Source organism: Carassius carassius, chromosome 10 (genome assembly GCF_963082965.1).
Source record: "Carassius carassius chromosome 10, fCarCar2.1, whole genome shotgun sequence".
Classification (NCBI taxonomy): domain Eukaryota; kingdom Metazoa; phylum Chordata; class Actinopteri; order Cypriniformes; family Cyprinidae; genus Carassius; species Carassius carassius.
In genome coordinates, this window is record NC_081764.1 from 13,879,519 (window position 1) to 13,900,026 (window position 20,508).

The 20,508-nt window shown below is 37.4% G+C and overlaps 1 protein-coding gene across 1 annotated transcript in view; it reads right to left on the bottom strand.

Annotated features, from left to right (window-relative positions):
* LOC132151827 (vasoactive intestinal polypeptide receptor 1-like) overlaps positions 1–20,508 on the bottom strand; it is a 31,625-nt gene that overhangs the window by 9,979 nt on the left and 1,138 nt on the right. The window contains exons 2-3 of the mRNA XM_059560232.1: positions 13,262–13,370; positions 174–281 (exon numbers count right to left, since the gene is read on the bottom strand). Coding sequence (XP_059416215.1) covers positions 174–281; positions 13,262–13,370 — 217 coding nt within the window. The remainder of the gene's footprint in view (positions 1–173; positions 282–13,261; positions 13,371–20,508) is intronic.

Consider the following 20,508-nt stretch of genomic DNA (forward strand, 5'->3'; position numbering starts at 1 on the left):
ACTGTGAGAATCCACCAAAACACCATTTTATTCAGTCAGTAAATTCAGTCTTCAAAATGAGCTTTTAAAAAAACGTGTTTCTCATTGATATTTGATAACAGGCACAAAAATATAATAATAATAATAAAGATAAAAATAAAAATAAAAAGGTGCATAGGATAGCAGTAGCTTACCATGATTAATCGCAAAGAACTGAAACACTTCGGGACAGGAGATGTTGATAACCTGTCCGACCTCTGCCCTGTACCAGCACCAAAAATCATCCCACTCTGTACGACACCCTGAGATACACGAAAACAAATAAATAACTATTAAACAGACACATCAAATATTACCTTAAAACTGTTCTGGAAGATATTTTAGTTATTATGTGAAATCTAATTAGATAGATACAGTAGCTTTAGATAGCTAGATAGATAATGGATGGCTGGATGGATAGATAGATGGTCTTCTGCCAGACTGACAGGAACAGATGCACAGAAAAGCAGATGATGGACATTAACATGGCAAGAGAGAGTGAAGGAGGGCATAGAAACTCACGCACAGAATTGATAAAAAGGTTTAGATAAGCTATAGTCTACACGGGTGAGCATCTGTTTGAGGAATATAAGAGAACTGTGGAAACCGAAGCTGGATGAACGAAGAAGACTTTGAGCATAATGAGAGCCACAGGGATCATATCTGGTCATGACTACATATGACTGAGACGTCTAAGCAACAGATATTATTTCTGCTGCTTGCAGATCTATATCCTCAGTATATTACACGCACGAGCACCGCTGTTGTTATTAACTAAAACTGTACCTATTAAATATTGTTTCCATTATTTCAAACAAAGCTGAAATAATATAAATATAATTATTAGATTAAAAAAACAACAACTAATATTTGAAATGTTGCCTTGGCAACTAACTGAAATATAATACATTTAATTACTTAAATCAATGAAACAAAAACTGAATTAAAAATAAATTAGCTAAATATAAATATTTAAATTTTTCTGAATTTATTTGCTTAATGAAAACGTTTGAAACAAAATAAAACTATGAAAACAAACAAAACACTACTAATTTTAAATATTAATAAAGTCTAAAGTAGTACATAAATGATACTGACATAGCCCTAACAATGACATCTAAATAGGTATGTTATTGAAGAACAGATTCATCCTCACTAAAAACTGTTGCTGACATCCAGCAGTTCCACAATAATGTTTATAAAAATTCTTGACAGAACTAAAGCCTGCTTCAGCTTTTCAAAGCATTTTCTGATATAAACAAACTCCGTCTCTTACTCTCTTACAACTACTTTTCACTCGTTACCATATTCTCACTTTATGCATATAACAATAATAATAATAAGTTATTATAATGATTTATTCATTAATCACATCTAAGTAGACCACAAAAACACTTGACATTAACCCCAGCCTTTGCAGTAATGGAGAAATATTTGAGAGAGATATAAGAGGAGTAGCCTACGTGTTAATGGGGTGTTGTCCAATGGATTGTTGTCTTCGACTGGTACCCCACAGGGTTGTGTTGTGTCCCCTCTCTTGTTTTCTTTATACAACCCGAATTCCGGAAAAGTTGGGACGTTTTTTAAATTTTAATAAAATGAAACTAAAGGAATTTCAAATCACATGAGCCAATATTTTATTCACAATAGAACATAGATAACGTAGCAAATGTTTAAACTGAGAAATTTTACACTTTTATCCACTTAATTAGCTCATTTAAAATTTAATGCCTGCTACAGGTCTCAAAAAAGTTGGCACGGGGGCAACAAATGGCTAAAAAAGCAAGCAGTTTTGAAAAGATTCAGCTGGGAGAACATCTAGTGATTAATTAAGTTAATTGATATCAGGTCTGTAACATGATTAGCTATAAAAGCTTTGTCTTAGAGAAGCAGAGTCTCTCAGAAGTAAAGATGGGCAGAGGCTCTCCAATCTGTGAAAGACTGCGTAAAAAAATTGTGGAAAACTTTAAAAACAATGTTCCTCAATGTCAAATTGCAAAGGCTTTGCAAATCTCATCATCTACAGTGCATAACATCATCAAAAGATTCAAAAAAACTGGAGAAATCTCTGTGCGTAAGGGACAAGGCCGGAGACCTTTATTGGATGCCCGTGGTCTTCGGGCTCTCAGACGACACTGCATCACTCATCGGCATGATTGTGTCAATGACATTACTAAATGGGCCCAGGAATACTTTCAGAAACCACTGTCGGTAAACACAATCCGCCGTGCCATCAGCAGATGCCAACTAAAGCTCTATCATGCAAAAAGGAAGTCACTATTTCAAAGTGGAATAGTGTTTTATGGTCAGACGAGTCCAAATTTGACATTCTTGTTGGAAATCACGGACGCCATGTCCTCCGGGCTAAAGAGGAGGAAGACCTTCCAGCATGTTATCAGCATTCAGTTCAAAAGCCAGCATCTCTGATGGTATGGGGGTGCATAAGTGCATACGGTATGGGCAGCTTGCATGTTTTGGAAGGCTCTGTGAATGCTGAAAGGTATATAAAGGTTTTAGAGCAACATATGCTTCTCTCCAAACAACGTCTATTTCAGGGAAGGCCCTGTTTATTTCAGCAGGACAATGCAAAACCACATACTGCAGCTATAACAACAGCATGGCTTCGTCGTAGAAGAGTCCGGGTGCTAACCTGGCCTGCCTGCAGTCCAGATCTTTCACCTATAGAGAACATTTGGCGCATCATTAAACGAAAAATACGTCAAAGACGACCACGAACTCTTCAGCAGCTGGAAAGCTATATAAGGCAAGAATGGGACCAAATTCCAACAGCAAAACTCCAGCAACTCATAGCCTCAATGCCCAGACGTCTTCAAACTGTTTTGAAAGGAAAAGGAGATGCTACACCATGGTAAACATGCCCCGTCCCAACTATTTTGAGACCTGTAGCAGAAATCTAAATTGAAATGAGCTCATTTTGTGCATAAAATTGTAAACTTTCTCAGTTTAAACATTTGCTATGTTATCTATGTTCTATTGTGAATAAAATATTGGCTCATGTGATTTGAAAGTCTTTTAGTTTTCATTTTATTAAAATTTAAAAAACGTCCCAACTTTTCCGGAATTCGGGTTGTATATTGATAATTGTCAGAGTGTTTTTGGGGGGAGACACATTATTACATTTGCAGATGATTCTGTGATTGTGTCTCTCCTCACTGAGACAGATGGGAGTAGGGTGACCACCCGTCCCGCGTAGCGCGTGCGCGCACAGCGTTTGAAGCCCAATTCATGCGTCCCGCAAATTGAGACTGTGTCACGCAAAATCAATGCTTGCTCAAAAAAAGTTGATGGCTCTATATCCTCGAGCCCCAGGCAGCCAAACGAACATACTTGACAGTTCAGCACGCTACTGCGAGAGCGGGAGCGAGCGAGTTTGAATGAGAGATGAAGTTTACATCTTTATTATTTCTGTTTTAACGTTTTTCCTACATTATTTATATTAAAATATGTTATGTAGGCAATAACTCAGTTTACTATTTGACTAATTTACTGAGGTGGCATCGTTGTTAACTTACAAAAATGATAATTTGTGGATAATTTACATTTTTCCGTTAATAACAGGTAGTGTATTCCGATGTAAAATTAACAGTCGCCTGTGGACGCTCAACAACCATCTTATCTGAGCTCAAAACGCTGCTTGAGCAAGTGTCAAGATACTAAAAGTAATAAATACATAATTATGAACGTTTATGTGTGTTTATTTTTGTTCTCAGTACGTTATTTTAATAGCAATTAATGATTATGAACATAAAAGCATTACAAAAAAAAAATATATATATAGCCTATATATATTATTACTATATAGGCTACTATCGATGAAACCACAAAGCTGACGCGGGAGGTATGTATAACTGCAATATAAAGTAATTTTGAGTATTATTGCTATTAGTATTATTTTCTAAAATTAGGTAGATGTAATATAAAAGTACACATGACAATGTTTTTGCAACAGCTCCAAGTCTCACGCGCAGTGTAGGTTATACGTCACTGTCCGAATCCGTTCACTTATTTATTTATTCACTCCTTCCTGATATAGTGAACTCAACTGCCATACACTATATAGGGATTAGTGAATGAGTGAATTCCCTTCCCTTGAGTTGTGATGTCAGACTTTTTTTTTTTACTTTTCCTGTGGTGTTGAGCAACTACAATTCATTTTAATCCTATAATTTTATATTATAATTTATTTAAAGTGAATAAATTGTAATGAAAAATTTATAAAATAGCTAAAGTAAATCGTAAGTGGAAGTGCATCTGTCAATTCTGTCATGAGCATACATCAGCAATTACACATGTTTAGGGGAATAGGGCATTATTAATATAAGGTGGTATGTGCTAGAAATGGGTAAACCACTATCAGTGAGTCTGCCCATGGGGTGTCCCACATTGTCCCTCAGAAACGTACCCCTTGTCCCCCCTTGGGCTTATTAGCAGGTGGTCACCCTAGATGGGAGTCATGGTCCATTGGTAGATCATTTTATCCAATGGTGTGATGCTTCATTTTTTTTTTTACATTTTTAAACATTAAACATTTGATTGAATCTATCTTAAATTATTCTATTATTTGTTGGTGCGGCAATTTGAATGTAAGGAACTGGGTGCAGTAAGTTGAATAGTATAGTTAAAATGTGCAGTGTGATAGTGGGGACTGATTAAAGGACTACCACACAAATTTATGAATATAAGGTGACTAAGAAGGGCCAGTTAGTCCTGTCTGATGTCACTCATTAATTGTGAAATGAATTTCAACAGCTTCCCTCTGGCCGGAGATTTAAACTCCCTTTGTGCAAATCAAAAAGATATAACAATTCCTTTGTTCCTGCTGCAATTATGTTTTCAAATTATTTATTACAAATGTATGTGTTTTATATGTGTGTTGTGTTGCTACTGTAAGTGCATGTGTACTGCTGTCTAGACAAAGAATTGCCTTTTAAGGACAATAAAGTTGAGTAAGTAAGACTCATCGCATAGAAAGAGCTGGAAAAGTATATGAGAACAAGTGTGAAACTCTCTGGCACACACAGACATTTATGGAAGCTTGGGCTGGTCCCCTCAGGAGCAAGAAAAACTTTGAAGGCCTGATGCCACCTCATTAATGTAAGCATTATCAAAGCACTAGTGAGAAAAAAAAAAAAAAAAGCTATGCATTCATTTTTTATGGTCAGACCATCTTACTGCCTGTGTTGTCTTTGACAGAACAAGCAGAGATTTATCAAATATGATTCATGAAATATAAACATTTTACTTAGACTTTTTGAGTACAATTGTAAAATGAATCCGTTTTTTTTTTTTTTTTTTGAAAAGCAAATCTTCAATGTATATGTTGCAGAATGTTCTAGGCACCTATACTGTATATCTGAAGCTCTAACAGCTATGGATTGGATACATTAATGTCATCAATTTAACTGAATCAGTCTTAACCCTGTGGCACACATAATTCAACCAAATTCTTTCAAACTGCTTTAGGCTTAGAACTTAGAGCTCTCAGTTAATTTCACAGAAATACAACTAAATGGCTGTGCCTCCTATGTGTATTCATTCAGTGCATTGACACAGACTCTAAGTAAAACCTTAATGCATTATACTAATATGATATTATGTATTGATCCTGATATGAAATGTTATTTTCCCTGAACCCTCATAATCATAACTAATTATCAGAAATATTTCGGGTTTTTTATTCTCTTGCTCCAGTATCTTTTATAACTGCATTTGTGTTTTTTTTATCTATTTGTATTTTTTTTATAATAAATTACATATTAGGTTACTACAAATATGTACCAGCGTGCCATGAACTATCACCAAACATCTAATTCACCACTTAAACCATAATGATAATACCCTAAAACAACAAAGCAGTTAAAAAATATTCCAACATTTCCAGTCCTGCTTGTTCAATGCCAGCTGAAGATAGATATTGCAGTTACAGTTTTATTGTTATGACCATTTTGAAATTAGTATATAAAAAAAACAAACAATCAAAACATATTCCCTATTGCTTTCAACAGCTTGACAGAATGATCATGAACATGGCCTTCTATATGATATTGATAACATAAATACCCATTTTATTTTCACCATAGACAATGATGCCTCTCCCAGCGAGATGCATTGTGTAAAGGGGCATACAAGGGCAAGATGTAAAAGCTATCAGGATGAATAGAATCTAAGGGCTCCTCTATCACTTCCAGTAGATCTTGATATGTTATAAATAACAGAATTGTGGTAATTGATGATTTTTTTTATTGCTTAATCTGTTGAGGGGCAGAAAGGTCCACACAATGGATGACACATGTGAAATCTGATTATCAGTGATATTACAGTTACCTGAACTGGTCTTTCTATTTAGATTTTCTCTAAACAGTTTTCATAGTATAATTTTCTCATTATTTTATTATATCCTATTATTCTCCATAGACAGTAAATTCATGCAGGGAAACATGTTATACTGAACACCCACCTGATTGGCTGAACATTAAGTGGTCATAAGTCCTGTCATGCCTCTTTCCTTTCTAACTTAGTGTCAAGCCTAGGCTGCTCTGTAATACATCAAAAGAGGGGCATGGCGCCTGCCCTCCTCCCCTCCATAAGATCAGTGTTAATTAAAGTCTATGTGGATCAACAAGCAGAGCAACGTGGGTTTCCATTAAGAACTCAAGGGCAGCACTCCCGGTACGGACTTGTAAAAACCTCAGTATGTCTAAACCACATTTGCCAATGCTCTAAGGTAGAAACGAGACACCATAAAGCCATACTAGCCCAAGGAGGTCTAATACCTGGAGAATGCTCTCCATTAGCATTCTCATTTATCTCAATCCCAGCTCAGTTTTTCAGCCAGCTTGCTTTAAGGAACTCACCTGAGGCAGGAATGTGATAAATGACTCTGTAAAGTTAAAGGAAATGATGTCTTGACAATGCTAATTGGCTGACGGCACATCAAGAAAGTGCACAGTCTGGCAGGAGACAGGAAAAATATCCACAAAGTCCATTCTACACTTTTTATAGCCCTCTAAAACAAGTTGGGTACTTAAGAAATAGTAATACTAAAGAAAATATATAAAATAAAATAAAAAAGTTATTTAAATATTTGTATGAAAATTAAATCATTTATCTAATCAGAATACACAGATATGTTGAATGACCATCAACGGAAAATACACTTTTTTTACACTTTTAAGAGAAATTAAGATGTAAAAAAAACAATGTTTGGTATAAGGCTGCATTTATTTGATTATTATTATTATTTTTTTCTATTTGAATATATTTTAAAATGTAAAATGTTTTTCCTGTGATGGCAAAGCCTTGTCACATAATTCTTCAGAAATCATTCCAATATGCTGATTCGGTGCTCAGCTCTTGTCAGTTATAATCAATTATTATTAATATCTTATAGGACACTCGTTATGTTTTGTATTCTACATTTTTGAATGGTGTTTTCTCCACTAACTAGAATTAAAAAATACATTTGTCTCATCAACATTTGTCATGCCCACAGAGGCTGCTTTCTCAGTTGTACCCTTTTACTTGCAGGTATGAGCAGTGCTTCATTTGTAAATTGCAAGGTCCCGAAACAAAGCAGGGTAACGGATCCAGCAGGTGAATAGAAGAGGGAGAGCTAACTGAGCATTCATGCGATCACATTGGCGGACTAGTTTAAGTGATTAAGCGCACATCTGTTGCTTTTATTCCTACGGTCATGAAAAACCTGGAAAAGCCATGCAATTTTAAAACCGCAATTTCCAGGTCTGGAAAAGTTTATGGAAAAGTCATAGTTCATTTCACAAATCTATTAGATTTATATTTAATCAGGTCCTGAATTTTGGTGGGGGACTATGTGTATATTGCATCGTTTTTCTTATTACCGCAGCTGTCTGTGCGATCACAGGCAAAGCGTGCATATACAAAGCCACCTCGCTAGTGTCATATTGAGTTTTTCGTCGTAGTTTGTTGAGCTTAAGCGGCCAAATACACACAGAATTTCATTATAATAGATTTTTCTATTAATTTGCTACATTACAAAGACAGATCCTCTTTATGGCCAATTTGTGGTCATGAAAATTACAGGGACGACATTTCCCTATGCAGGAGCATCGATTTTCAGTGTAATTCATAACCCATTGTATGAGTTTAAACTCTGCTAAATACAGTTTAAATGCCAACAGTGACTAATGATAATGAAACTCTGCTCGAAGTCTACACAATCACTAAAAACATACAAATACAACATGCAGCTAATATGAGGAATTATAAGGGTTTAGTGCAATAAGTTACTGTCATTTCAAATCCTTCCAGAGTTTGAAGGCAGCTTAGCTGAAAAGAGTGTCATTTATGTTTAATAAACAAATCTGAATATTAAACAGCAATGAATATGCATGTGCTTAAGCCTTCCTGCTGCTGTGATGTGTGTTTAAGATTTGAGAACATTTGGGTGTCCAAACCTGTCTGTAGAAATAATTGAATTGGCTTACTAAGGGTGGTGCAGAGGTCAACATTGAATTCATGGAAAACAATATAATACTTTGGGGAAGTCTTCAAGGAAGTCCATTTTGAACAACTCAAATGTAAACAAAGTAGTGAAAAGACCTCAGAAATGGAACACAAATCCCATGTACTCTTGTTCAGCAGTTTTGTTTAACAATGGGAGATTCAATGAATCAAGAGGTACATTTAATATAATGTTTTACATGGGTAGTTTCATGTAAAGATCCTGCCTTTTCAGGTATTAAAATGTAATTTCCTTTTAAACGCACAGTATGGAATTTTTGGCCACCAGGGGTCATCAATCAAAATAATAACATAAGACGTACTTTGATGACGTCGGGAAAGAGCGTAGGCTCATGGGAGTTGTTGTTCATTGGAACACGCGCTCTGTCGCTCCACTCATTTTAACTGAGGCCGGCGACACACTGGATGCGTGGCGCAAGCGTCTCAGCTGCGTGGCGTGTCAGTTTTTAATTCGGCTCCCATGTTAATAGGTTAGAGCTTGCAGACTGCCTGTGTGAGCCGCGCGTCTGAGGCGCGGCGTGTGCATGCTAGAAATAGAACCGACGCCTATTTTTCACGCGACACGCACGCGTGTTGGAAGCGTTTCCAGGCAAAATATAATAGGAAAATATGTTTATATGTAATTTTGTACACAAATACATATTAATTCATGACATTTTGATGTTTGAAGTCTATAGGTTGACATAAATTCAGATATAAATGTAATTTTAAAAATAAATAAATAATTATCGATTTTCAAATATTGCACCTGTCAAACATCGTCTATTTTGCCGTCAATACTGTTTACGGTGTCCTTTATCAGTAGGCTTTATATTTATGTTCAACATGAAGTATAGATATTGTTGTCATGAAGACAAGAGCCTGGTCTGTCAGCGGTCTCCCTTCACCTACAGCAGCAGCAGCCTAGTATTTTGACAATCACGTCTTTTCGAACGGAGAGATATATGAATTATCAGACCCCTATCAAATCAATATTCCATCTAGCTAGTAGTAATATATGTATAAAACACAATATATGTTAAAAAAGCTACTTTATCCAGCTAGATATAGAACACATGTAGATTTACATTATACTCTACATGAGAGCTAGTCCGTTTGCGTTTTACACAAGACATCATCGTTTCACAAAATATACGGATAGATATAGTTAGCTGAATGGATGCATACCTGTTTATTAGAATGCAAGCATCTCTCTGCAGTTTCAGCTTGTCACGAAGCTCTCTCTATCTTGGAAATGCAACTCCAATATTTACCCGTGTCTCGTTTCTTCTTCGTCCCAAAACCTTCTCAGGTCATTTATTTCACCCGTACGTTTGCGCTTCACAGAACGTGCAGGCAAAGCATAATCATGATCCATAACTAAGTTATTGATTGAGGTATAAATACGAATATAAACAATATTAATATAAAATATAATAGTCTCGATCAAGGCTAGCTACTACTTTTTCTTCTTCGTCTCGTCTTTGCTTCTGTTCACCTTTGTATTTGGCGGTTCCGTAGGAAGTTAGATAATGTTTATATGACGCCATAGACGGGCGACAAAACGGAAATAAAGAAACGTGCCGTGTCTTCTAATTAAACTATAATTTTCTCCGGATTTTAAAGTTCGTGGAAACTGTCGGGATAATGTAAGTACACAACAAAAATATATATATAACATAGATATAGTGATATCTGCTATTTTTAAAGCAGAAAAATTACATATTGTGCCTTTAAATTGGAGAGGTGTAAGATGACTTTCACCAAGGTTGAGTCTTATAGAAGATAAAACAAAAAATCCTCCAATTATCTATCTAATCTATCTTGTTTATTTATACTGTTATTTGTCTAACTTTTAAATGTTATTTATTTATGCCACCAGAGACGTGAGCTGCCGGACCCGTTTACACGGCCAACGGGCCAGGATGCCGGGCCGTCCATCCCCTGCCAGCGCCACGGCCAACGAGAGTGATGCGGCCGCTAGAGGAAGCCGCCGACCCTCGCGCCCTGGACCGAAGATGGGAGTGCGTGCGGCCGCCGGACTCCGCCCATTACCTGGACCCTTCCTCCATGAACACTGCCCGACCCACACGAATGCTGCAGCACGACGAGGACACCAGATTCCCTGTTGTTTTGGACACCCTTCCCCTTTGGCCACCTTTATCCCGTTTTATGATTTCTGTTAATAAAAGCCTCTCCGAGGCCTGACACCACGCCCACTGCCCTGACAGTCTTGTCTTTGTTCAATGTTTCGTTGTTTGTTTTGTGTCTAAGAACATGGTTCTGTCTCTGTGTCTGCCACTGCTCCTCTTGTCCCACATCCTTGTTTCCTCTGGTCACACCCCCTTGTTTAGCCCATGTCTGTTTGATTGTTTTCACCTGATCCTTGTGTGTGCTGCTCCATATATTGGGTTGCCTTTCCTTGTGTGTCTGCTGGTTTGTTTTGATGTTTAACTGTTTCCTTGGACCAAAATGGAGCCTTTTGATCTTGTGCAAAATATTGTATATCCTCGTTTCCTTTCTGGTCTTCTCTAGTTCTGTCTAGTTAATTTTTTTTTTTTTTTGTACATTCTAATCTAATTTTGTTTCTCTTTTGATCTACATTTTCATTTACTCTTGTATTTTGCGATTCCAGTACCCTTTTGGATCTTGGTTTTTACTCTTGGATTATATCTTTGGGAATTTTGGTTATTTTTTTTTGGTTCATTCACATTTTATTTTCAATGGTTTTGTCTTGTTGCGGTGTTGAGTCTCACCTTGTTTTCATGTTTTGTCCTGTCTTGCCCAAACCCAGATTCCCTGGCCACTGACCCCCACTCTCTGGAAGCAGCTCACCTCTCATGTTAAAGGGATAGCTCACACAAAAATCAAAATTATGTCATTAATAACTCGCCCTCATGTCGTTCCAAACCAGTAAGACCTCCATTTATCTTCGGAACACAGTTTAAGATATTTTAGATTTAGTCCAAGAGCTCTCAGTCCCTCCATTGAAACTGTGTGAACAGTATACTGTCCATGTCCAGAAAGGTAAGAAAAACATCATCAAAGTAGTCCATGTGACATCAGAGGGTCAGTTAGAATATCTTGAAGCATCGAAAATACATTTTGGTCCAAAAATAGCAAAAACTACGACTTTATTAAGCATTGTCTTCTCTTCCGTGTCTGTTGTGAGAGAGTTCAAAACAAAGCAGTTTGTGATATCCGGTTCGCGAACGAATCATTCGATGTAACCAGATCTTTTAGAACCAATCGAACTGAATTGTTTTAAACGTTTCGCGTCTCCAATACGCATTAATCCACAAATGACTTAAGCTGTTAACTTTTTTAATGTGGCTGACAGTCCCTCTGAGTTCAAACAAACCAATATCCCGGAGTAATTAATTTACTCAAACAGTACACTGACTGAACTGCTGTGAAGAGAGAACTGAAGATGAACACAGAGCCGGATCAAATCAGCCGAATCAAGAACCGGTTGCATTGGTTTTTGGATCACCAGTAGTTATTTCGGACAGTTTGATTCAATAAACCGGTTGAAGAAAACGGTTCACCGGTTCTTTTGCGTTCGACGTAATGGTGTCATTGGCGATGATTGCCCTTGATTCAAGCCTTCGGTTTACCTGGGCTCATAACACTAGCACAGAATCAGTTCAGAATCAATCACCAAAAGAATCAGTTTGATTCAGACGCTTTGTGTGTCTGTCTGCTTCACGCTGAATCACACATGCGCAGTATCATCAGCTCCTCGGTTCTCGAATCGGACACGTCTGACAGAAACAGTTCTTGACTCGTGAATGAGTCCTTATCTGGCTCGGCTCGGTGTTCATCTTCAGTTCTCTCTTCACAGCAGTTCAGTCAGTGTACTGTTTGAGTAAATTAATTACTCCGGGATATCGGTATGTTTGAACTCAGAGGGTGTAAATAAATGTAGGTCTTACTGGTTTGGAACGACATGAGGGTGAGTTATTAATGACCATTAATGATCATTTTGATTTTTGGGTGAACTATCCCTTTAAGTTTCTGTGAGACTCTACCTGGTGACTAGACTGGTGTGACATTTTATTTTCACTTAAAGCTACGGGTTTCCTGTGTGCCTGCCTGGTCCTTCCTCTGGATCTGCATCCTCCAAGCTCGAGTCTGTGGTCATCTTGGACTGTCTCAGTGGTCATCCCTCCTGCCCATATTGTCATCTGCCCTTCACTGCAAATTCCCCCTGCAGTTCCAGTGTATGTTTTCATTGATAAAATACCCTTATCTGATCATTTGCATCTGGGTCTTGCAGATCCCTGACACTAACAAATATTAAGTTTAATGCATCTTAAAACCTTAGTGAACAGAATCATACATAAAACATTATGATTCATTATCATTTGATCACTGACAATGAAAGCACAAGACAAGTATTTTGTATTGATCCTTTTTATTGATCTTTACCCTTCATCAGCAGCCAGAATTGAACAGCTAATGTTTAAATGACTGCCTTTAATATCTTAAACCTCTACACATGATTGCATCATTTAAATACCTTGCCTGGCCTGGCCTATAGGAAAGTGTAACGCTTAACACTGTAAACCTAGTTTTTCAGCCTGCTAGTCAATCAGAAACACTCTCAGTATGCAAATCATGTTCATCATTGCATTCATTTAAACAAATGCCTATTGCCAATCAGTAAATGGGTAGACATTAAAGACGCAAAGAGATGTAAAGTAGTAAGGATTATAATAGATCAGAGGGGAGAGCTCACCAGTGATAATGTTGCTGTTGCGGGCCTCTTGTCTTTGAGTGTGAATGCATTGCTCTCGAGCCTTCATATGCTCAGCCACCACAGCACATTCTGGATGGATCATTTCCACCTGATGATGTTTAAAAAAAAATGTATGAGGCAAATAAAAGTACAAACTGCTGCACATATTATGAACCTGCATAAAAATGCTGAGCCCATTAGAAAAAGCTGATTAAAGAGCAATTTCACAATTTCAGTCACTTGCCATTAAGTCAAATTGATAATCAGGAAAAATTCTGACATTTCAAATATTATTTGCTAACAGCTTAAACATTTGCATTCAACAGGAGAAAGATCACATATGGTTTGAAAAGGTAAAAGGGTGCAGAATAGTTGTTTTGAGGGTTAACAGATTAAAAATACACAGTATATCTATTTCATTAAATATCTAAATATTTATCATACTGAGACTTAGAAACATTTCGTCGAGAAAACCCAGCCACACCGCAAAATAAGTCTGTAATATCTCAGAAGGTCAAGGTCAGTTTATTTATATAGCACATTTAAAAACAGCTAGAGAATGCCAAAGTGCTGTACATATACAAATTAAAGTAAATATAGAGATTAAGAGAATAAAAAGAAATGACTCAAAACACAATCAATACAAAAACACATAAACAAACACAAACATACATTTCATCCAAATGCCAAGGAATACAGATGAGTCTTCAGGCGGGATTTAAAAACAGGAAGGGAAGCCGCAGAAAAGCTGTAAGCTGTTCCAAAGTCTAGGACCGGCTACAGAAAAAGCGAGACCGAGGTATATGCAAGAAGAGTTTATCAGAGGATCTGAGGGAGCGAGAGGATTGCGGATAGAAGCAGCCATTGAACCAATTTGAGTCTCTCTTGCCATCATTTACTATAATTAAATGTATTAGAGATAGAAATAGCAGTAAAGAGAGAATAAACATATAATAAAATGTGTGGGATGCTGTCTCATCGACAACATAAAAAGGGAAAGTTGCTTCTGTTTCACCTCTTTGCTGCATAAAAAGACCTGTAATGGCCGCCCACTTATTCCTGAGAGGAATGAGAGAGAGTCAGAGGTGGGTGACTGCTAATGATCCGATTGAGCCTGAGGTTACGGTGGAACGAGTAGTAGAAACAGATTCAGAAGTTCCTGAAACAGACCTGCGTACCTCCAAAGGAAAACAAAAATGGTGAATCATAACAATACCAGAAAAAAGGTGAATTGGTGTATTTATTCTAGAGGAACGCATCAGGGGACTGTGTGTCATATCGTGTAAATCGAATCAATAGTATGACGTCAGCATGGAAATCAAGGATAAACTTTCCAGCTATGTTGATTATTATTCATCCAGTGGTGAAGGACGCGTTCATGTCCCCTTCACTGAGCTAACAGGCAGAATTGAATGTTCTTGTTATATAAGCTGATGCAGTTAGTGAGAACGCCTATGTTAATGTGTTTACGGCTGTTTGTGTTTAGAAGAGTTTGCGTGTTTGCTTGTCTATTTGCTTACGAGTGCTTGTTAGTGCTTGTGTTCTCTCCAAATTCAAAACCAGAACAGATGGTTGCACTGTTGGTTTCGGTGACCACTGTCGTCTGCTGGCAGGTGAGATAAGAGAGCAGGGGCTGGGGATGAGTTAGGGAAGTTTTCTCAGGGTTAGATGCAGTGCATTTATACAAAAAAAGAAAAGAACAAACATGTCTTGCATATCTCACTCACAAACATGTCTTGAATATCTCAAGCTGAATGTTCAGGGTGGACAACTTATTTCAAATACCTAGCCTAAAACACCTATCTGATAAAGCTTAAAAACATTAATAACTTAAAAAAATAATAACTGGGTGCTGAAAAAGGGTTGGTTCACCCAAAAATGAAAATTATGTCATTAATAACTCATCCTCATGTCGTTCCAAACCAGTAAGACCTCCATTTATCTTCGGAACAGAGTTTAAGATATTTTAGATTTAGTCCGAGAGCTCTCAGTCCCTCCATTGAAACTGTCTGTACGGCATAGGTGGAAATCGCGGGGGGTCGGGTGGGTCCGGACCCCCCCTATCTGAGGGTTGTCCCCCCCTAAAATATAATTGAAATGTGTGTATTGTAAATAATATAGGCTAATGATATATAGTTAAACTAATTGTGTAGTAAAACAATTCAAATGCAAATGGAGCAACAACAAAAAAGGTTTAAACATCTCCATTTCCTCCTCCTTTGCCTCACAGTGCTTTGGTCCACTGCCTGCTCCCCTTTTACCTCACCACCACCGACACACACACACAGTCCGGTGCGAGAAAACAACGTGTTTCAGTAGTTGTGGAACTCCATAAGTCAAGCTTACTTTATTCACATTAAACATTGGATGACGTGTACCCTTGTTTTATACAGGCGTTTAATAACATCTTACACACACCCATAGTGTACCCATACAAGTCGTGTACGTTAGATTAGATTAGTGCGGGTGCTCATTTAGATTTTCCCACGTTCACTATGATTTAGTCAGTTTCAGTGGCGGCTCGTCGGGTGAGGCAGGGGAGGCACAGTTTTCCCCCAAATTTTGAGGTGAAAATTAGGAAGATTTAATGATAATAAAATTCACTATTCATTTTAGTTCATGTCTCAGAATGTATATAATTTTGTTTGTAATTTCACAGTTGTAATACCATTACATGAAAGCTCCGCTTTTCTATCGCGAATGTGGCGAATCTGCTGATGTAATTACACTGCTAAGTGAAAGAGAAGGGGAAGGGGAGGCCAGGGGAACCAATCAGCATCGAGTGTTCACTTTCAGCGCTGAGGAGTGCTGAGAAAAGTAACATCATAGAGGAGGCTAGCGTCCCTTCTGGAATATCAACCAACCATCATAGAGACGTAAATTACGTGCTATTAGTTTGAACCTGTTTTTATACAGTCTTATGGTTGAACGTCTCCCGGAGTGGCTGGGCTGATAATTTACCAAGTATTTATAATGAGTATCGATACTGAATATATTTTCTTTACGGTTTCTGACTAAAAGCCACCAAAAAGGCATTTTAAAGTGGTTAAGCAAATAATAATAATAACAATCGGCAGGGATCCCCAGACCAATACAATTAGTTTGCCTCCTCTATTTTAAAATTCACGAGCCGCCACTGGTCTGTTTATTTAATTTAATATAGTTAATCTAATATTACATCACACTAAGAGTGCAGTTGTTCTCCAGATATTAGCATATCAAATGTGATTTAGATTTTTATAAAAATTGAATAAACAAGAAGTTAATATTAAGTGCATGTTAGGCACCATATTGCCTGTTTTAGCACTATTTCACCAACGAAAAAAGTTGAAAACTAAGCTACAGCAGTAACAGCACTAATTTTGAGAAACACACGGAGAAGGTGTTTCCTAACTGAGTAAATCCACTTTTTGAACAAATCAGTCATTGACGTAATAAATTATTATTTTTTGTTTTTCCCCTCTCTTTCACGTCTATACCGATCTCACTATATAGTTGTGTGAGGGTGTATGTCTGAGGGGGTATATGCCTTCATTTTGCTAGGCATGGCAAATGTTTTTATATATGCATGTTTTAATTATAACTGTGAAGCAACAACATTGCTATTAAATGTGCTATATAAATAAATCAAAGTTGAAGTTAAGTTCAAATTTTGGTGGCTTGGTTGTGTAAACAACTTGAAAAACATTGCAAAAAAACAAAATGTTTTGAAGAATGTTTTGGTCAATTTAGTCAGCTTTTTCATTGAACCAGAAAGAAACTTTGAGAAGAAGGATAATGGAACGGTCTCCATGCAATAGTAAGGCTTTTATTCTCTGTACACATATCCTTAAGTACAATTTTGCCTATTTTATTGGTGTCCCCTTCAAAACTTGCTCGTGAGAAATGTTATGTTTATTGTCCCCCCCCCAACATTTAGATGAGATTTTCGCCCCTGGTGTACGGTATACTGTCCATGTCCAGAAAGGTAAGAAAAACATCATCAAATTAGTCCATGTGCATCAGAGGGTCAGTTAGAATATTTTGAAGCATCGAAAATACATTTTGGTCCACAAATAGCAAAAACTACGACTTTATTCAGCAATGTCTTCTCTTCCGTGTCTGTTGTGAGAGAGTTCAAAACAAAGCAGTTTGTGATATCCGGTTCGCGAACGAATCATTCGATGTAATCGGATCTTTTTGAACCAGTTCACCAAATCGAACTGAATCGTTTTAAACGGTTTGCGTCTCCAATACGCTTTAATCCACAAATGACTTAAGCTATTAACTTTTTTAATGTGGCTAACACTCCCTCTTAGTTCAAACAAACCAATATCTCAGAGTAATTCATTTACTCAAACAGTACACTGACTGAACTGCTGTGAAGAGAGAACTGAAGATGAACACCGAGCCGAGCCAGATAATGCCTCGTTCACGAGTCAAGAACCGTTTCTGTCAGACGTGTCCGATTCGAGAACCGAGGAGCTGATGATACTGCGCATGTGTGATTCAGCGTGAAACAGACCGACACACAGAGCGTCTGAACCGAACTGATTCTTTTGGTGATTGATTCTGAACTGATTCTGTGCTAATGCGCGGGTAAACCGAAGGCTTGAATGATGGGCAATCATCGCCAATGATGCCATTACGTCGAGTGCAAAAGACCCGGTGAACCGTTTTCTTCAACCGGTTTATTGAATCGAACTGTCCGAAAGAACTACTGGTAATCCGAAAACCGATGCAACCGGTTCTTGACTCGTGAACGAGTCATTATCTGGCTCGGCTCGGTGTTCATCTTCAGTTCTCTCTTCACAGCAGTTCAGTCAGTGTACTGTTTGAGTAAATTAATTACTCCGGGATATTGGTATGTTTGAACTCAGAGGGACTGTCAGCCACATTAAAAAAGTTAACAGCTGAAGTCATTTGTGGATTAATGCGTATTAGAGATGCGAACCGTTTAAAACGATTCAGTTCGATTTGGTGAACTGGTTCAAAAAGATCCGGTTACATCGAATGATTCGTTCGCGAACCGGATATCACAAACTGCTTTGTTTTGAACTCTCTCACAACAGACACGGAAGAGAAGACAATGTTGAATAAAGTCGTAGTTTTTGCTATTTTTGGACCAAAATGTATTTTCAATGCTTCAAAATATTCTAACTGACCCTCTGATGTCACATGGACTACTTTGATGATGTTTTACTTACCTTTCTGGACATGGACAGTAGACCGTACACACAGTTTCAATGGAGGGACTGAGAGCTCTCGGACTAAATCTAAAATATCTTAAACTCTGTTCCGAAGATAAATGTAGGTCTTACTGGTTTGGAACGACATGAGGGTGAGTCATTAATGACATCATTTTCATTTTTGGGTGAACTAACGCTTTAACCTGCCATATTTTAAAGAATGTTATTTATTGACACTTTGAAAGGACTCACAGGACAAATATCCATGGCTGTGCATGAATCTGTGCACCACCAAAACACTGCTGTGGTAATATTTCCGCCGATTATATTATAGCCATTTTTCTATATGATTACAAAATTTAAGTTAAAGTAATCCATTTTGACTCCTGAGTCATTAAAAGGCAGAGTGAACGTACATTCAAAGTGTCCCAATTGGTCACAAGATATTTGAGAGTCATTGGAGTTTGATGTTATTAGCATCAAACCTGGTGGCTGGTTTTTAGTGTGTGATTGAGATTTTAACGTTATGTCAGAAACGAACCTTTCATATGGCTATATAATTTTTGGAATGGAGTATGGAATTTTTATAGAGCTGATAGAGGTAAACAAATCAATTACTCCGAAATGAATTGAATATGGCACAATTTTTTGCCAAACAAAATGGTTACATAATGAGATTTGTTCAGATGTATTGCTCAGATACAACCTGACAATTACAATTTGAATGTATACAATTTAAAATGACATTTACCATTTGCATTCGATCAAAATATGATTTGTATAAAAATCATATTTTAAAACAGATGCACATTGTGTCCAAGTTTGCTTTTGTATGTGTGAGTATCTATAAAGAGTATGAATATTCAAAAGATTGATGGAGATTCCTGTGGAAAAATCTGGAAAGACAAACTGCTGCGGTTATTTAAAAATGTTACACCGCTGAATGCTAATAACCTCTTTTCTTATATTTACATTGCATGCAATCAGCATATTAAACCCAACCAGAGACTACAAATCTTCCTGGAGTTTTCTCAAGCCAAGGCTCAACTTGGACATATAGAAACTGTGAGCGGAATAGGGATGAGAAAAGACATTGATGCATCACTCCAACAAATTTAATTTGAGTCACAGACCTTAGAGTTGCATTCAGAGTCCCCAGGAAGGGTGAGAGAGAAGAGAAGTGCAGAAAGAGAAAAAATATAGTTGTATCCTACCAGCACTGGTGACACACCTGGGCAATAAAGCACTTGGATTCAATTAAACAATCCACAGGATTTGAATGCTCCCATGTGGCACTAAAGGTCCCCAAAAGGTCAAGTCTCCTATCTCAGCAAAACCAATTATGGCACATCTGCTAATAAAGGGTGTCCAAGGCCACTTCCATATCTCTCCACACAAATTTGTACTATAAAATGTATCATTGGCGCAAGAATGAGTCATCAGTGTGCTAAAAAATCCCTTGGCTACATATCTAAATATCTCAAACAGACAAGTAAATAGACACCTGTTGTCTTTAATCACTCTAACCTGAAATGCTCTAGTGACCTGATCAGAAAAGTTAGGACAAATAAAGAAGAAAAATAATAAGATAAGAATTCTGTTATTAGTCAGATAGCATCCAGTGGCCCTGAGGAGGAAGCTCACGAACACATGTCACATGGAATCATTATTATAGGAAATGAACCTCCATTCAGGAAAGGAACGCCATATCATTAGAGGGAGTACCAAACAACAACTACATTTAATTACAACATTGATTTGTGCTCTTCTTGTGAAGCCTGTGCTCCTCAGAAATTGGAATGATGATCCACCTTTGCATTTGCTTAACACAAAGGTTTGGTAAACCTAGATAGAGTTTGCTTTGGAGGCCAATTAGTCACATGAATTGCACGCTTAATTTTCATGACAGGAACCTAATTTTGTCGCTCAGGTTATAACATGACAGTGTTCCTGTACTGGAAATGGTCATCAAAACATCATTAATAGAAGGCCGGGATCTCAGGTCAGTACCGCTAATCAAATCAACATCTGTGACACATCAGCACATTAAATATAGCGCTGGACTGATCCCTAGAGGAC